The sequence below is a fragment of the Typopeltis vanoorti genome, chromosome 14, assembly GCF_054136105.1.
Source record: "Typopeltis vanoorti isolate ZY-2024b chromosome 14, IOZ_Tvanoo_1.0, whole genome shotgun sequence".
NCBI lineage: Eukaryota > Metazoa > Arthropoda > Arachnida > Uropygi > Thelyphonidae > Typopeltis > Typopeltis vanoorti.
The window spans coordinates 82,741,835-82,760,791 of NC_143562.1; the positions used below are offsets into that span (position 1 = coordinate 82,741,835).

General features: G+C 34.8%; 1 protein-coding gene across 8 annotated transcripts in view; it reads right to left on the reverse strand.

Annotated features, from left to right (window-relative positions):
* Positions 1–18,957, reverse strand: part of LOC150099713 (OTU domain-containing protein 7B-like) — a 258,534-nt gene continuing 239,577 nt past the window's right edge. For all 8 annotated transcript variants that reach the window (XM_090403711.1, XM_090403710.1, XM_090403708.1 and 5 more), the window contains 2 exons: positions 14,646–14,953; positions 1–2,536 (listed from right to left, as the gene is read on the reverse strand). In XM_090403711.1, coding sequence (XP_090259837.1) covers positions 1,401–2,536; positions 14,646–14,953 — 1,444 coding nt within the window. In that variant the 3' untranslated portion in view covers positions 1–1,400. The remainder of the gene's footprint in view (positions 2,537–14,645; positions 14,954–18,957) is intronic.

The window sequence follows — 18,957 nt, forward strand, 5'->3', positions numbered from 1 at the left end:
GATTAGATTTCCTATCTTTGAGTTTCTTATTCGGCTAAGAAATAATGTGATATTCAATATCCACTTAATTATGAATATTTTACTTTGCCGAATTGAAGCCTGTTGGCTCTTATTTCAGTAATTCTGATTTCATTATATAATAAGAATTTTTTCTAATACACTTTTTGACTTTTTTTTTTTTTAAATAAACAAAGTTAAAATTCCAGAGTTGAAACAAGCAAATTCCTTTAATAATAATAAAAGTCATGGAAGACAATCATCTATAACAACTGCAATATATAATAAAAGGTAAAAGTGAATGTAGAAAAAAAAAAATAGTAGTATAATGCATGCATGTATGTATGTGTATTGGTATATACAAATATTCATATTTTCATGTACTCTCTCTTTTCACATATACACATTAAACAAATATAAAAGAAAAAATGATTTACATTACAAATATATATGTGCTTGAATATTTCAAAAAATTCAGACAAAGATCAAATGTGCACTTAACACACCCATTGACATAGAGACCACACAAACTGATACATGTATTGTGCACTGGAGGGAATGTTGCATAAGTGGGATATTTTCAGGAACTTGAGGAATAAACAAAATATACTACCTATTAAACATTATGAACAATGATTGGCAAAGAAGTGAACAGCAAAATGCCATATAAATTAAATGATTATGGTAATTAATGCAATAACCATGATTTTTTTTCTCTCTCTATAATAAATCAATTATTTAACTATTTATTTGTCTATGTTTAAATTAAGTGCTTCTTTAATTACCTACAAATCAATAAAATCATGATTTTACTTCATATTATCTGCTTTAGTTTATTTTATGAAAGCAATGGATCAAAAAAAAAAAAAAAATATATATATATATATATAGTATACAATGCAACAACAAAATCCTGTTTTTGTTTGTTAACCAAAATCAAGCTGCAATCCCCTATCTAATTCACGAGGTCTAACTACTTGAATCAAGTATTTAACATTTTGATTAATAATTATTAAATATTGAAGCAACTTTTAGGAGGCAATATCATATCTATAAAAAGTTGACAATCTTTACATAGGTAACATGCATGGGCTTTTATTTAACATATATCTTAAATATTTCAATGTTTTGATACTCTGGCTTATAGGAGAATACTTAGACTATAGGAGAATAGAACCAACTCCTGGGCAGATCAAATGCAAAATTATAACTTCTTGAGTTAAAAAAATAAATAATAATTTCTGAGACTGCAAGATGTAAGAGTAAATGAAAAACACATACAAATGCAGTGGTGATAAAAGCACGTATGTTATGCAATAGGTACTTCAATAACATTTTTTTTTTCGTTTTCTTTTTTTTTTTTTTCTTTTTTTTTTACAAGTTAAGGCCTTCCAGATGAAATTTCAAGAACTGCTATTAACATGAAGCTTACTCTGATTTCCTGATTTAATGGGACTTCCGGAAGCACTGGATGACACTGACTGCAATGTAGGGCTGTCCTGCATAGCATGGCTGGGAAACACAGATTTATGACTGGCAGTATTATGCTCTAGTCTAGATGAGGCTTTCATACCTAAGGACACTTTAGTGACACTTGTTCGTTCCTTCTCACTATGGCACGTAAGGGATTCAGAAGAGACAGTAGTATCTTCTTTGTGCTTTTGCTTCTGATGCTGAGGAGATCCTTTCCTCTTTCCTTCTAATTCTACTTCTTCTTGTTTTTGCTTACCATAACAAGAAGAACACAGGTAACTTGTAGCAGAAGTTCCATACATGTTGCATCCATGATTAATGCAACGTGAAGGATACAAATTTGAATCCTTTTTTCTATCATTTCCCTGTCTCTGTTTTAATTCCCTTTCTTGAAGGTACCTACACCTAGCAGAATTCAAATAGTTCCTTATCATTTCTTCTTGATATTCATGCCTTTTATCTGTGTGAATTACAGCTGCAATAATACTATCTGGAGTACCTACTATACCACTTGTAGCTAGTTTGGAGACCAAGGCTGTATCTTTTAACTTTTTGTTTTTGAGTGATTCCATTGATTTGCTTTCTGGTGCTCCCTTTATCGATCCAGCTCTCCGAGTAATGCTACCAAAGTTTTTTTTTATTTTTCTACCCATACTTTTGCCAATACTCCCAACCTGTTTTGCAACATTCTGTAACTGCCGTGCTGCTTTACTTTTGTGCTGTGTAAGCAATCCATTTGGACTAGATGATCCTGATGCAGTATCCATCATACTATCATCAGAATCAAAACTTCCAGCTGCTGATCGCCTGTCTCCTTCAGTTCCTGTAGATAACGTATCATCATCTTGCAAATCCAATGAATCTTGCCTCTCCATTCTTGGAAGTGGAATTTCAGTGACATCTAAATATTCATTTAGTAACCCAAGTTTATCTTTATCAGTTAATGTGAGCTTTGAAATAGTGATAGGATCATTTTCATCATTACTCCATGTAACTTCTGACCCTGGATCAACAGCAAACTGAATTGACAAGAGTTTATGCTCTGGGTCTATCACTGGGACTGCAGCTGAAAAATAAAAGCATGAAATATATATCTTAGCCAAATGAACAATAGAAAATAATTTATTTATTATTATTATTTTAAAATCTGATTAATCCTATGATAAGATACAAGATCTATCTCATCTTATTTTCTTTAAGTTAGTTCTCACCAAGGAGAGATGTAATAACCCAACAAGTTTTTATTTTGTCACCTGCTGGCCAGTGTTGTACTTGATTAGTACGTTTATTATTGCATACTTGCTTATTATCTCTATCATCATCATCAAATTCCTGATATGTATCCTCAGGGAGTGGAGGTACATATCAGGATTTTGTACCGCCTAGAGGATATTATGATAGCAATGATGTAAACTTTCCATGTACTCGTAATACTAACTTCCTACCAACAATTTTCCTCCAAATTCATCCATTATCTTTTGGGACTCCTGGCAAAAATTTGTTTTACTAACCTTTCTTCTCCTTTTCTGTTTAAATGATCATATCACCTGAAATTCACTCTGCTCACATATAACTGAATGCTAATAATGTGAAGTTCATTCCTACTATCTTTATTTTCATATGATTATGCCACTGATACCATCTGTCCACTCCTCTAATCTTTCTCAAAACTCTCATATCTGTGGTCTCCAGTCTTTGATGAAGTGTTTTATTTCCAACCTCACTATCAGATTCATAATTAAAAATTGGTTTACTTGTCCTTATATAGTTTAGTGTTTGGATTAATGCTTCATTCTATATAAATTTATTCAGTTCACTTCCTGCTAAAAGTTTTGCTAATTCTGTTATCTATACTTCTTCTATAGTTTCTTCACTAAGGGTGCACCTGATGTGCACCCTTAGTGAAGAAACTTCTTGCCTATTTTCAGTGGTTTTTTTTTATTGTTAATTTTTATACCAAATTTATATAGGCATATAACATCATCTGCATAAAGTAAAGAGCCAAGTAGATAACATGCACCATTGTCTCATATCTGATTTTTCATCAAACCATCTTCCTGTACCTCCTATTCTAACTGCTGACTCATATCTCAAATATAGATATGTATTGCTCAATATAACATCTCATTTACACCATAAAACATAGCATTCTGAACAGCTTTTCTCTTGGCACCTTGTCATATGCCTTTTCTAGATTTATAAAATTTAAATACGTATCCTTGTTATATTCCCATGATTTCTCAACTATGAGGGTGGTCTGAAAAGTTTTCAGCCTAACAATGAAAAAACGAATTAATAATTTAAAAATTATTTTCATTGTTCAACATAATCTCCCTTAAGTACATTTATTCCAGTGATGCTCCAGCACCATTATCCCATCCCTGTAGTGGTTCTCAGTAAGATCTGCAAGATACCCCTCTACAGCTGCAATCACCTCTTGATTCGAAGAAAAATGCTGACCAGCAAGGAAGAGTTTTAGTTTTGAGAAGAAATAGAAGTCAGAGGGAGCCAAATCTGGGAATAGAGTGGATGTTCCAGCAATTCATAGTGCAGAATCCCTTAATTTTCTCATTGCCAAAACACCTCTGTGGACAGGTGCACTGTCCTGATGAAAGATGAATTTTTTCTTCTGCAAACTGGGTCTTTTTTCATGAATTTTTCATCTAGTCTGGGTGAAAGATAGGAATAATATTCCCCGGTTATTGTTTTACCCTTTTCAATATAATTAATAAACAAAATTCCACCATCCCATGACACCGATGCCATGACCTGTCCTGCTGATGGAACTGTCTTCTTTGGTGCTGAACAACCGGCTTCTGTCCACTGTTTTGACTCTGTTGTTGGGATTCTGGTGTGTAATGGTGAATCCAAGTCTCATCCATAGTAATAAATCGATACACAAAACCAGTTTTATTCTTGTTAAAACTCCAAGCACTGTTCAGACACTTTCATGCAAGTGTGTTTTTGATCTGCTGTGAGCAAGTGGGGCATCCTTCTCGTGCAAAGCTTTTTCTTTTGCAATTCTTCATGCAAAATATAACCTACACTTTCTTTTGAAATGCCTATAGTCTCAGCAATTTCACGCACTTTAACTCGCCTGTTATCTAATACCATATCGTGCACTTGATCAATGATTTCTGGTGTTCTTACACTTTTTGGACGTCCTTCACATGAATCATCTTCAAGGCTGGTATGGCCATGTTTAAACTCGGTAGCTCATTTCTTAATTGTCGAAAATGAAGGAGAAGAGTGCCTATAAACTTTTATGAACTTCGAATGAATTTCTTTTGGAATTAAACCTTCTTTTACAAAGAATTTTATAACTGCATGATACTCAATTTTATCCATTTCAAGGGATACAGACAACACTTTTGCTTCAGACAGCTGTATAAAACAAACTACTTGATAGAATGACTTGGAATTTCACATGGATGCTTATGACAGATGTACCAACTTATCAAAAAGAAAAATCTTGATCCTGACAACCTCTTTCTGGTCTGAACATAATTTGCTAAGTTTTCCCATCCACAATTTTTTTTATCCTTTTCACAAGTATGCTTGCATAAATTTTACAGGAACACTCAATGATCCATGGATGGGTACTGTGGGGGCTATACTGCAATTATCTGGAATTTGATCCTCTGACCAGGCCTTCTGAATTATGCAGAGTGGCCACTGCAAAACATTTAATACTTTCTGGACTAAATGATTTTCTGGTTGAAAATCATTTAGTCCAGCTGCCTTTCTACATTTCAGGCTATGATTTTTTTTTTTTTTTTTTAAACTGTTTTCTGTTATCACTGTGATTCATTTAGCAATATGTCTTTATCATCTCTGATTCCATTTATACTCTTTCCTCAATTTCTAAGCTTTTCAATAAACTCCAGAATATTCTGCCACTGTCTTAATATATATTTTCTATATTCTTACCAAAGTTTTCCCATGACTTTTGTGTAGCTAGTTTTACACACTTTGCTACATTTTTCTCTGTATTCTCTCAGAGCACATGCTGACTTACTTGCCAGGAATTTTGGATATGCTTTCTTCCTTTCCTTGACCATCTCTTTAATTTTTGAGTCTGCCCATGAAGTTCTGATGACTTTAATAGAATGCATACTGTACATAAGATGTTTCTTTATACAATAGGCACTGTATTAAAAGTAATACAGTTAGGAACTAATTGTAAGATTTCAGAATAATCATATAGAGCTCTGATTTTTCAATACTTGCAGACACCCTCTCCAGATAGTTCTCTGACTGAATCCAACAATGCATTCTTTACAGTCTGCCAATGAACCTTGAAGGTTTGGTCTTTGTTTTCAAAGTCTCATTTTTTTAAAATAATATTTGTGTATTTGAAACTATGGCCCACCTCTGAAAGCTGCTCAACAGATTTTTTAAAAAATCTTTCTTACTTACACATTTTTTTACATATTTTCTTATATTTCTTTTCAATATGACTCTATTTTATCCTGCTCCAGGTGAAATGGTAATCACTTTCTATTGCAAATATTCTGTATACTCTTGTGTCCTGAACCAGTGTGAAGATATTGCTACCAACAATAACACAGTCAATGAGACTTTTCTTATTTTTAATGTCTTCTCTTTACGTGATTCTGTGCACATCTTTATATTAGAACATGGTGTGAGTAATGAACAGTCCATGTTCTGAACAGAAATCCAGCAGGTACTTATTATTATCAGCTTTGCTCTTTTCTCCAAATTTCTCCCCCAAAATATCTATATGCCTGGCAATCATTTCCTACTTTCCTATTTAGATCTCCAATAAGGACCATGTTTTCCTTTTTCTTCGTGTGTCAGCTGCCTTTACTAATGTCTTGAAAAATTTAACTTCTCCCTTAATAGAACCTTCTGTGGGACCATAGGCAGAAAAAGTGTCATTGTCCAATTCCTCATTCTGACATTTGAACAAATCATTCTACTAGATATTGTCTGCCATTCAAGAAGAAGATGGTACTCCTCTACTCTACAGATGATTATATTATTAATTGTTCAGGACACAAGAACATACAGAGAATTTGATATAGAAACTGATTAGCATTTTGCTTTGAGCAGGATAAAACAATGTCATGTTGAAAAGAAATGTGTGTAAGAAAGTTTTTTAAAAAAAAAACCCAAAGAGAACAGAGTTGGCTAGCAAACACATAATTTTTTTTTTTATTATGTCCATAGTCATACAGTATAATCATAAAACTTTCCTCTTTTCAAAGAGAATGATACTGTGGACAAAACAATGAAAAAACTCAAGAATCAGATAAAGGAAGACATATGTCCATCATATCAAGGAGAGTGACACTATAACTGATCCACCCATTATAAAAAGTTTGGAATGATCAGAAACAGAGGCACTTGGAGAACATTTATGTCACATGAACCTATAATACGAAACTTCTACACCACATGGTATTTAAAACCTACTGAAAGTGAAAGAATATCTGCATACTCTCTCTTTGCCCTCCACCTTCCTGGTCTGCTTTTTCATGCTCTACAATTTTCATGTAAGATCACTAACCTGGTATGAATATGTAGATTCTGATTATTACACAACATGTTTCTGTTTAACAGAAGAAATAGACATCTAAAGATGATAATAAACTTTTTTAGTTAATTAGGAATAGCCAATATTTTACCCAAGTCTCAAATGCAAAGAGTTTTAAGATATGCATGCAAGCACAGCAACAGCAAACACAAAATGGCATGGCTTTGCAGTTCAAACTGGCACCCTCTGTGAGTGTGCCAGTTAGGATCTTCATTATTCTGCTGACATTCTCATGATAACAATCCTTAGATTAGGCGAATGTTGTAAAGTTGTGGCAGATTCCAAAATGTCTCTCACAGATTTATGTTTACATCTGTATAATAAAGTGGCTCTAAGAAGTTGAAGAGAAAATAATTATAATAATCATTAAGCAGAAAAAAGGGTAACGTTACTGTAATTTTCAATACTAGTGAATAAAACCATAAAATGCAAGAGATGCTTAGACACTGGTCTACTTATATTCTTTTAGATTCTATCATTTGCTAAAGAAATAAAAATATTTTTCATAAAAGTTACTTCTTGGACTACTCTGAATAACCAGAAAAATTAAACTCATGAGTTACTGTCGCCTCCCCCCCCCACCACAATATATGGAATACCTAAAATCCACAACAATAATCCTTTCAGACCAATAGTAGGTGCTACTCATTTCCCCTCACATGGATAAGTCAAACAATTGGCAAAATCTCTTACTCCCATCATCAGCTACATTTGAACCCGCAGCCTTTTGGCAGGAGAGCAGATACATTAACCACTCGGCCAACCAGGCCAGCAAAATTATTGCGTGATAATTCCAAGAGTCCAAGGACTCATCGTGGGGAAGCAGCCCACTGTACACATCCCACTGTCTGCACCAGCAATACCCCAAAAAAAAATCTGAGAAGAAATTCTCTGCGAGATTTGAACTCGGATTCTTTTGCTTAGCAAATGCATGCCACAGGCATTATGCTGCCGAGGCTCTAATTATATTATTATTATATCTTCATTTTTAATATGATTCTGCAATTGATGTCATCGGTTTACTCTCCTAATTTTTTTCAGAACCCTGTGGTCTCTAGTCTTTGATCAAATGCTTTCTTTCTAACCCAACTCTCAGATCCATAACTTAAAACTGGTTTGAATACCGTCTTGTATACCAATAGTTTGGAGTTTTGACTAAGTTCTCTCTCTCTCTTATTCCATATAAATTTATTCAGCTGGCTACTAATACCAGCTTTGCTTATTCTGATGTCTATTTCCAGATTTAATTTTCTATCTTCACTAAAAACTGTGCCTAAATAGCTGATATAATTCATTTGTTCTATAGGATCTAAAATCAGAATGCAGATGAAGTTTTCTATGCTTCTGCTATTTTCATAGGTTGTGGCTAGCCATATGAAGACGTCTGTGAGGCAAGGATATATGTTGAATTACAAGGCTGGTGATTATGAAAAGTTTAGGAGACAGCTATCGGGAATGAAGTGTTAATCAGAAGGGAGATAAATGCTAGTTGGGGACTCACCAAAAGATATTTAACAACATCGATGTGTAAATGTATTCCAAAGGTCAAAAGACTGAATAAAGTAGGTGTCAAATGGTTGAATAAAAAGATTTAGTATGAAATCGGGAAGAAGAGGATACTGTGGAGACAGCACAGGATCAATAACGGTAACAATCAATTGCATGAGGAATACAAAGAGCAGGACAGGAAGGTGGCTCAGCTGGTAAGAACAGCAAAACTACAGTATGAGCAGAAATTAGCAAACAAACCAGGGCAAGAAAAACCCTTGAAAATTTTTCAGTTATGTCAGAAGTAGAAGGAAGAATGATTATAGTAAGATGATGTTAATGGATGAAAATGGTAGAATGGTAACTGGTGGTTCGTCTTCATCAGGGTGAAATCATGACACTTAAGTGTAGAGGACATAGGAGAGGATGACTTAATTGTGAGGGAGCAGAAGGTATATGAGGAAATAAATAAGCTTGATGTAAATAAGGCGATAGGATTTGATGACATATCATCATGTCTCAAGGAAATGTTACAATGAATTGGCATGCCTGTTTAATAAATCTGACAACAGCACAGGTTCCAAGAGAGTGGAAAGAAGGTAAAATTGTTCCACTGCATAAAGGTGGTGATGAGATTGGTGAGAACTAGGATACAGAAATGAGTTGATAACAGCAGTATTCGCTGTGGTTGTCAGCATGAGTTTGTTAAAGAGAGATCATGTTTTACTTTTACCAACTTACTTATGTACTATAACAAAGTTACAAATGTCTTGGAGCGAGATGAATATAGGGAGGTACACTTAGATTTTGCAAAAGCTTTTGATAGACTGCCACATGACATGCTGATATATAAATTGAAACAGATAGGATTGGATAACAGACTAGTGAGTTGGATCTGTGACTGGCTGTCAGATAGGTAACAGAAAGTTATATATGGGGGTGCAGTATCCTGAAAGAGGAAAGTTACTACTGGTGTGAAGTACAGTAGTGGGTACACTTATTACTAGTACAGTTACTAGTGGGTACACTTAGATTTTGCAAAAGCTTTTGATAGACTGCCACATGACATGCTGATATATAAATTGAAACAGATAGGATTGGATAACAGACTAGTGAGTTGGATCTGTGACTGGCTGTCAAATAGGTATCAGAAAGTTATATATGGGGGTGCAGTATCCTGAAAGAGGAAAGTTACTAGTGGTGTGCAGCAGAGGTTTCTACTGGTGCCACTGTTATTCAGTTTGTATATTAATGATATCGGGATGGGTTTAACTGGTGATATGCAACTGTTTGCAGATGATGCAAAATTGGGGAAGCAATGCAGAGTCAAGCAGATGTTTCTTTTCAACAGTAGGAATTGAATAGGTTGTATGAGTGGGGAACAGTATGGAATTGTCAGTTCAATGTTGCAAAGTGTAAGGTTTTGAAATTTGGTAAGCAATGATGGGCTGCAAAGTATACACTTGATAGGGAAGCTTTAAAGGAGTTAGAGGAGATGAGAGATCTGGAAGTGATGGCAGACAAGGACCTGAAATTCAGGGGCCACATTATACTAACTGTGAAGTCATCACATCGGATAATGGCAATGATGCAGAGGACCTTGACATACCATAACCTCTTTATGTCATCCTATATGGTTATGATGCCATTGTATTAGGCCTTGATCAGGCTTCATATGGATTACTGTGCACATATCTGATCACTGGGTTTTCATGGTGAAAAGGATATGTTTGAAAGGATCCAGAGAAGATTCACAAAAGTGGTAAGTGTTCTTTGGAATGAGGAGTATGAAGGCAGATTGAAATAATGTAAATTGCAAAGCCTCATGAATAGGAAGAGGAGGTGGATATATGATTGAGGTTATCAGATTAATATGGAAGGAATTTTTCATAGAATGGGGGGGGGGTAGAACAAGAGGGTGCGAGCAGAGGAGTGAGGAGAAGGTTCTTTGCATGGAGTGTGGTTGGTGAATGGAATGCATTGCCTGAGTGTGTTGTGAATGTAGATGCAACTGATTCAGTTTAAGGCACAGTTGAATGAGCATTGCGTGTGATAGTATGTGCCTCCCATGATGAATCTGTGACTGCATGGAGGCCAGATGTTGATAATAATGATAATAATCATTAACACTACTTCCCCTCTTCTTTTCACTTTCCCATCCTAAAAAATTGTATATTGTTCAATTTGACAGTACATTATGCTCAGACAGACAGGTTTTGCTTACAATTATCATCTTTGGGTGTACTGACTCAATGAACAAACTCAGATCCCTTATTTCGAATGTTCCTTACATTTGTATACAAATATTCAATCCCCCTGTCTTTGAGGCCACGCCACCAACATTCCCTACTCTAGCTACTTACCACATCTCTCTCTCTCTCTCTGGTCTGACCACTTCCGTTTCCCTGATCCTGATTCTGATTGCCATTCATATCTTTGTCTCATCCTCACCTCTGTGCATTCCATCACCTTGTCCTGCCACAATGACAGCTTGTATCCACACAGGTATCCATATGCAGAATAAAACAGCCAAAACCTTGTTTGAAGTGCTATTTTGCTTCATGAATACCATTTGACTGTTAACTACACTAGCTTCTTGTTTCTGTACCTTCTCAGCAACATTAGTTTCTCTAAATGCCCAACACCAAATTAATTTAAATGCAATTCACCAACTTTTAACCATTCCAACTCCCCTTCAAATTCACAAACTGAACACCCTTTTGCTTCACACAACTCAGCCATCTTGCTATTCATATCGCTGCTCTCCTTCTCAACTTGTTATTATCATATCTGGGCAACACATTAACAACTTTCCCAACAACACTTATCCTTTACTTCCCATAATAATTTCAAGTCTCTATCAACATTCCTTTTTTCACTATATAAGTCATTCATGCCCACAACCACCACTAATTCTGGTGCTCACTCTTTCCTTCTCTGTAATGCATCAGTTATTTTGTTTCAATGTTCCACCAGGAAAGCATGTTTTGTGTACTTTATTATTCTTCACACCTCTAATGATAGCGTCTCCAAACAATGCTATTCAATTATCCTCTGACTCTCTTCATAATACAAAACTTCCTCTTTCTGATTCACGTCAGCCAATCTTTTCTTTAGATGTTTGATCTCATCTTCCAAATGCTTCATTCCACTTTTCAGTTTCATGATCTCTTGCCTAAGCTCTTCCATTCTGTCCACCACTCTTTTTTTTTTTTTTTTTTATAATCATAACTAATACATACATCCAATTTTTATTTACTACCAACGATGCTAGCTCCCACTTTGAAACACAATCTATCATTACATTTTTCATATACATTAATGCTTTCCTTCTTTTCATTCGCCATGCAAAAATCATTCACACTTCAGGGTACATAGATAAAAGAATTCTTGAAACACCTCCAATAGGAAAAATCCAGGAAAGAAATATCCTTCTGACAAAGCTTTTCATGCAGCAGATATGTGATTCCTTATGGATGTCATTTTCAGAAAGCAGTAGCACATACAAGTAGCAAGACATAAACAAGAAAATTATAACAAACACTACTGAAGAACAGTTGTATCCAGCATGAAAAATAAATGGAACACAATTATACAAAAAAAAAAAAAAAAAACTACATTATACACAATGTAAAACACTTTTCTTAGCATAGCTCAAATGCACTTCTATAGTCACTTGCGACACTAGTGATCCACATTAATCTTCATCTACAGATCCTCGAAGACTGGAGATACATGGCAGGTCAAAACATTAATTACAAACAGCACAGAATAAATGCTTATACAAATATTATGTAGTAGCATCTGGTACATTAGGATAATCAAATTCATCAAGAAGCAGACACTGAAGATTATAAGGTGAGTTATGGAAATTTTAACAAAGGGCTTGCATCATCAAGCAAAAAAGGATTAGCTTAGCCCTTATAATACTTATATTGCGACTCTGTAGAGCTTCTGACAGATATGATAATTCCTGTAGGATATTAATCACTAATGCTAGATCTTTTAAAAATTCCAAATTGAGAAGTCAGTTTAAAAAGTCCTTATATTCATCGTTCGATGCAAAATGCTTGCATAAAGCTGGATAATTTCTCCACACAGCAAGAGCCATTCATAAACTACAAGCTGCCGATCATGGTCCAAACACACGGCCGATCTTTAAAATTTCGATACCAAGGTCCTTTGCAATCGTATTTAATTCTCGTTGATTTTTTGGTGATTGATGATAAAAAAGCATATAATTTATTCATGAATATTTCAAAATGATTTATTTTTTTTATGTTTTTTATCTAATCGTCCAATGCTAATTGTAAATGATGAGCTACACAATGCCAAATCACTATGTTGGGAAATTTTTGTAGAAGTTTAATTGCAATACCTGATTTGTTTCCCAACATTATACTAGCTCCATCAGAACAAAATGCAATGAGATGATTTTTTAAATAGTTATTAGAAAATCCATATGAATTTAAAGTAGCAATTATAGTAGCATGTATACATTCTGCAGTGGTATTTTCTAGTTCTACCAGATTATTAAACAAGGCTCGCAAATTTGAGAAAAAATTTAACAAAGGGCTTGTGCGAGCTCCTTATAGCTCACCACTGCTCATACATATAAGCTTCTGCTGATAACTTTTTTTTGCAAATGCCTGCACTCACCTAGCTCAATTAATCTACCAATCAACAATTTACAATGAATGAAACATTTCAAGATATACAAGAGCCAAATCAATCCTTATCAATTAAATGCATTAGGTACTGCTATATGCTCTCACAACAAGTGAGCAAAATGCTGACTAAACCCTCTCATTATAAATTCTTGAACATATAAAGGGATAAAGAGTCAAGGACTCAATCCATTAACCAAAATAGTCCACAAGATATGGTGACAATTATTTGTTAACATCCAGTATCAGGGTAAATGAAGTATTTGCTGTTTAGCAAGCAAATACTTCAACACCCCTGCAGCTTGATCCATAAAATTAAAGAAGGGAAGACAGTTTGATTTGTAGATTGTGAAGTCCTCCAATGAAGATGACCCCCATATTAGGATATTTTGCACTGCAGAAAATCAAGCTTTGGTGATAGATAGTCAAAGAAGCTACAGTAGTGCCCCCCTTATCTGTAGGGGATACATTCCAACACCCTCAGTGGATACCTGAAACTGCAGATAGTACTGAAATCGGTATATAATATGTTTTTTTCCTATATATTATTATTTGACACCTCCAGGTAGTCCAAAGACTCATTGAGGGAGAGTGTGCCAACAGTATGATAAAGTTTAATTTATAAATTAGGCACAGTAAGAGATCAACAATAATAACTAATAATAAAATAGAACAATTATAACAATACTGTAATAAAAGTTATGTGAATCGAATCTTAGCAACCTCAGCATATGATTATTTTTCTTTCCTTACGAAGTTGAGAACTTTCACCTTTTCACTTAAAGGAAGCACTTTATGGCTTCTCTTTGGCATATCCAAATTGCTAGCATCCCTACTCTTGAACTTTGGGACCATTATTAAGTAAAATAAGGATTACTTGAATAGACTGTTGTGATATCACGACAGTCAATCTAATAACCGAGATGGCTACTAAGTGACTAACAGGCAGTGTAGAGTATACAATACAGCATGGATACGCTGGACAAAGGGAAGATTCACGTCTTGGGCGGGATGGTGTAAGATTTCATCACACTACTTAGAACAGCATGCAATTTAAAAGTTATGAATTGTTTATTTCTGGAATTTTACATTTAATATTTTTGGACTGGGGTTTACCGTGGATAACTGAAACCACGGAAAGCAAACCAGCAGATACGGGGGGGGGGGGGAACTACTGTATAAAAGCATTTATCAGAATTTGTAGAGCAACAAAAAAGCAAATGAATGTGACAGAGGTTAGGAAATGTTGAGATATTTGAGATGATCTGGATTATCATGAAATCTGATTAATTTCATGTTGCAGATATCCATTAATGTTGAATTACCTACATCACTTTCCATTAGTGTCTTATGAAATGTTGTTCACAAAATTCTGTAATGACAGACTCACATTAATGTATCTGTAATAACTGATTTCCAAATATAATACAAAAAAAGAAAAAAAGAAAAAATATAATTACCTGGAGGATGGGGAATTTTATCAACATAAGTCTCTCTTTCCATGGCAACTAATGCAGAGAAATGTGCAGCATCATATGTAAGACAAAGAGGAGAACGGTGGCATTCAGCAGGAGGACATTCCAGAGGTAGATAGATGCCCCCAAATGGGATAGGAGCAAAGGGTTCTCCTGTTACATCTTTAAGAACGGTATCTGCAATTACTATTATTGGTCTTCTCAGTACATGTGCTAAAGCAAGCACATGAAATTCCTCTAAACTTTCATAAACATCAGGCTGACCACCATCTTCAGGAACAGATCCAAGAGTCCTGTAATCAGAATTAGTATCAAACAGATGTAAATCAATAAAGAAAATGAATAAAAATAACTAAAAAAATAAAATAGAAATATGTAACATGCATTGTAAAAGAACTTGTGTTTTTTTCCTTTAATGTGATTTTCACATGCAAAACATTGTAGCACTTTATTACCATGTGAGCTGAGGATTTTTAATTTAAAAATTACTTTTTTTAATTTAAAAATAATGAAAATATTAAAATACAAAATACAAAAATTAAAAATAATTTTTGTATTTTTTAAAATTTACTTTTTACATAATCCAAAAACCCTAGAGACCAAACATCAAACTTTTTCAAGCCACTTCAGGCATCTAAAATAAGCAAGGTGGTGGTCTCACACCTAAAAGACAATCACAAACATTTATGCCCATTTTGGGATTTAAACCCACTACCAGCTTCAGCAGAGAGCAGAAACACTAACCACTCATTCAAACAAGCATTATTTACTTGGATATTCTATTGATTATATTATTTTCCCCTATCATTCCTAATAACAACAAAAAAAGTTGTCTGTTTGAAAATACACTAAATAAAAAACAAGCTCTGGATGGGGAAAAAAAAAATATAAATGTCACAAAAGATGAGTTATCTAGGTCAGTGCTTCCCAAACTTCTGGAAGTCAGGGCCCCCTTTGCAAAAATTAAAATATTTCACGGCCCCCCTCGAAACAAAATCGTAATAGAGAGATATATTATTATAATATTTATTGTATTTATATTCAATACAAAACATACACAGCGAATATTGCAAAAATCAAATGCATATATTACATTTTTTGCCTTCTTACCGTTTGGTTCTGAAGAATATGGGCTGTTCTGGTAAAATATGAAATACTGTCCTTTTTTTTTTTTAGTCTGTTTCTGCTTCTTCTGATTGTTCGCGGGATTTTTTTTTAATCAGCCGCTTATCCATCTCAGGGTTAAATTTTTTAACTTAGAATAGATCAAATAATATCACCACTTACCGATACTGGCGCACCACAGACTGATGAAATCACACCACAGAACATGAAATTAGTGAATATTACCTGAATAAGGGAATCCCCGGACCAGGTACATTTTTCTCTTTTGTGACTTTTCTCCCTTTAAGGTAATTAAGCCTAACGCGAAACAGACAGCAAAGGCAGGTTATTAAAACGTGCATATGATTGGTGCGGTATTAACAAAAGATCGTGCAACCGAAAGATAAAAGCATAGCTGACAATTGAGTTGAAATGCTAACTCTCTTCAACCGAATGCCATATGTGAAATTGCCATAACATTCATTATATATATATATATATATATATATATATTACTTAGTTTTAACACTTTTACGAAGTTTAACACGTTCAATTGAATTTTATTGCTGCCTTTTGGGAAATCGATCTTACACATATCTAATTAATAACAATAGTTTTTAGTTAGATACTGTGTTTGCCCATGCAACATATGGTTTTGTTTCAGTCTATACAGCATAGTTTCTGTATGAGGGGACATGTGATTCATTAATTAGTGTGTTTTTATCCCAGTTGTCTCTAATTGGACTATTTGTTGAGAAATATATTACACAGACTCCTCATACCTTATTCACTGACATAATAAAAGTACTTGTTTTTATTGCCTCTGCAGTATAGTGGCTGTTAGGGAGGGCGTGTTGTTTACCACTGCAAGGAGTTACTATCTCCCCCACATGAACTTGTTTAAGCTTTTTTTCATGTGTGAAGTATATGCGAAACTTTTATTGGTAACAGAAAACTAGCTCGGATGACAGTAATAATATAAAACGAGTTTTGATATGTATATAAAGTCAATATCAACAGTCCCTGATTACGAACGCGTGATGAAAGGGACAGGAAGATTTGGAGCTTCCCTGGAGAGCATTCGAAGTAAATACAATTAACCACTGCTTTGAAATGAAACATATGAATAAGCAATATTTACTAATATTCATTAAGCGCCAAAATACGCAGGAAGCAAAGTTTGTGAACCAACACCAATGTGTGAATTTTTCCATTAAAATATAAAAAATAACAAAAAAAAGTGACCAGATAATCCATAATCCACAATAATCCATATGAAGCCTGATCAAGGCCTTATACAATGGCATCATAACCATATAGGACGACATAAAGAGGTTATGGTATGTCAAGGTCCTCCACATCATTACCATTATCTGATGTGATGCCTTGACAACTTGTGCAATGTGGTTCCTAAATTTCAGATCCTTGTCCACCACCACCACATCAAGATCTCTCATTTCCTCTACCTCCTTTAAAGTTTCCCTACTAAGTACATACTTGGCATCCCATTGTTGCTTACCAAATTTCAATACCTTACACTTTGCAACATTGAACTGACAGTTCCACTTACCTGCCTATTCATGGGCCGTTCTGTGGCTTTACACCACCTTTGTGCAAACTTTTTGTGTCCCCTCCCACAAACAGTTCAGTGTATTATTTATTCCCTATTTTTTTTATGAACGTGTTCAATTATACCGATCCTAAATTGTGCCTCCCGGGTTCAATGCACCCTTTGCACCCCGGTATGGAATGGGCCTGCATTCATGCAATCTATTCAAGTCCTCCTGCAAGGCCATAACATCTGCTTGATTCTGCATTGCCCTCCCCAATTTTGCATTGTCTGCAAACAGCTGCACATTACTAGTTAAACCCATCCCAATATCACTAATATACAAATTGAACAACAACAATGGTCCCAAAATTGACCCTGCAGTGCACCGCAAGTGACCTTCCTCTTACGAATATTGAACCCCCATATACAACTTTCTGATACCTATATGTCACTGATCCAACTCAGAAGTCTATTATCCAATCCCATCTGTTTCAATTTATTTAATAGTTTATCATGTGGGAGCCTATTAAAAGCTTTTGCAAAATCCAAGTACACCACTGTATATGCATCTCCCCTGTCCAAAATATTTGTCACCTTGTTATAATACATAAATTAGTAAAACATGATCTTCCTTTCACAAACCCATGATGATAACCACAAAGAATACTGCTGTTTATAATCCAATTCTATATCCTACTTCTCACCAATCTCTCTGGTACTTTCACCACAACTCCTGATATATAGATTGGTCTATAATTTGAAGCCACAGCCTTATCACCACCTTTATGCAGTGGAACAATTTTACCTTCTTTCCACTCCCTTGGAAAACTTGTGCTGTTGTAAGACTCTTATTCAACAAGCATGCCAATGCTACTGCCATTTCCCTGGAACATTCCCTTAAGACGTGTGATGATATGTCATCAAATTCTATCGCCTTATTGACATCAAGGTTATTTATTTCCTCAAATATCTCCTGCTGTCTCACAATTCAGCCATCCTCTCCTATGTCCTCTACACTTAAGTTCCTCATGATTCCATGTTGATCAGGATGAAACACCCTTATAAATTGATCACTGAATATCTCAACAATGTCTTCTGCAGCAGTTACCAGTGTACCATTTTCATCCATTAACATCATCTTACCATGATCATTCTTCCTTCTACTTCCCACGTATCTAAAAAACTATCCAGGGTTTTTCTTCGCCTAATTTGTTAATTTCTGCTCATATTGCACTTTTGTTTTTCATACTAACTGAGTTACTCTCCTTGCTTGTTCTTTATACTCTTCATAAAATTGATTATTACCATTATTCATTTTGTACTGCCTCCAAAGTGCCTTGTTCCAGATTTCATGCTGAAGCCCCCTCATCATCCATTTTAAACCTACCTTATTCAGCCTTCTGGCCTTTGGAATACATTCACACATTGATGCTATTATGTATTTCTTTGTCAGTTCAAAAGCCGCATTTATTTCTTTACAGTTCAACTTCAAATTCCATGCTATAGCTCCAAGCTGTCTCCTAAGCTTGTCATAATCACCAGCCTTATCATTTCCTCACAGAAGTCTGCATATGGCTAGCCACAATCCAGATGATCACTCTCACTAACTGGAGGAAAGTGTGAAACTGCACTCACAATTGT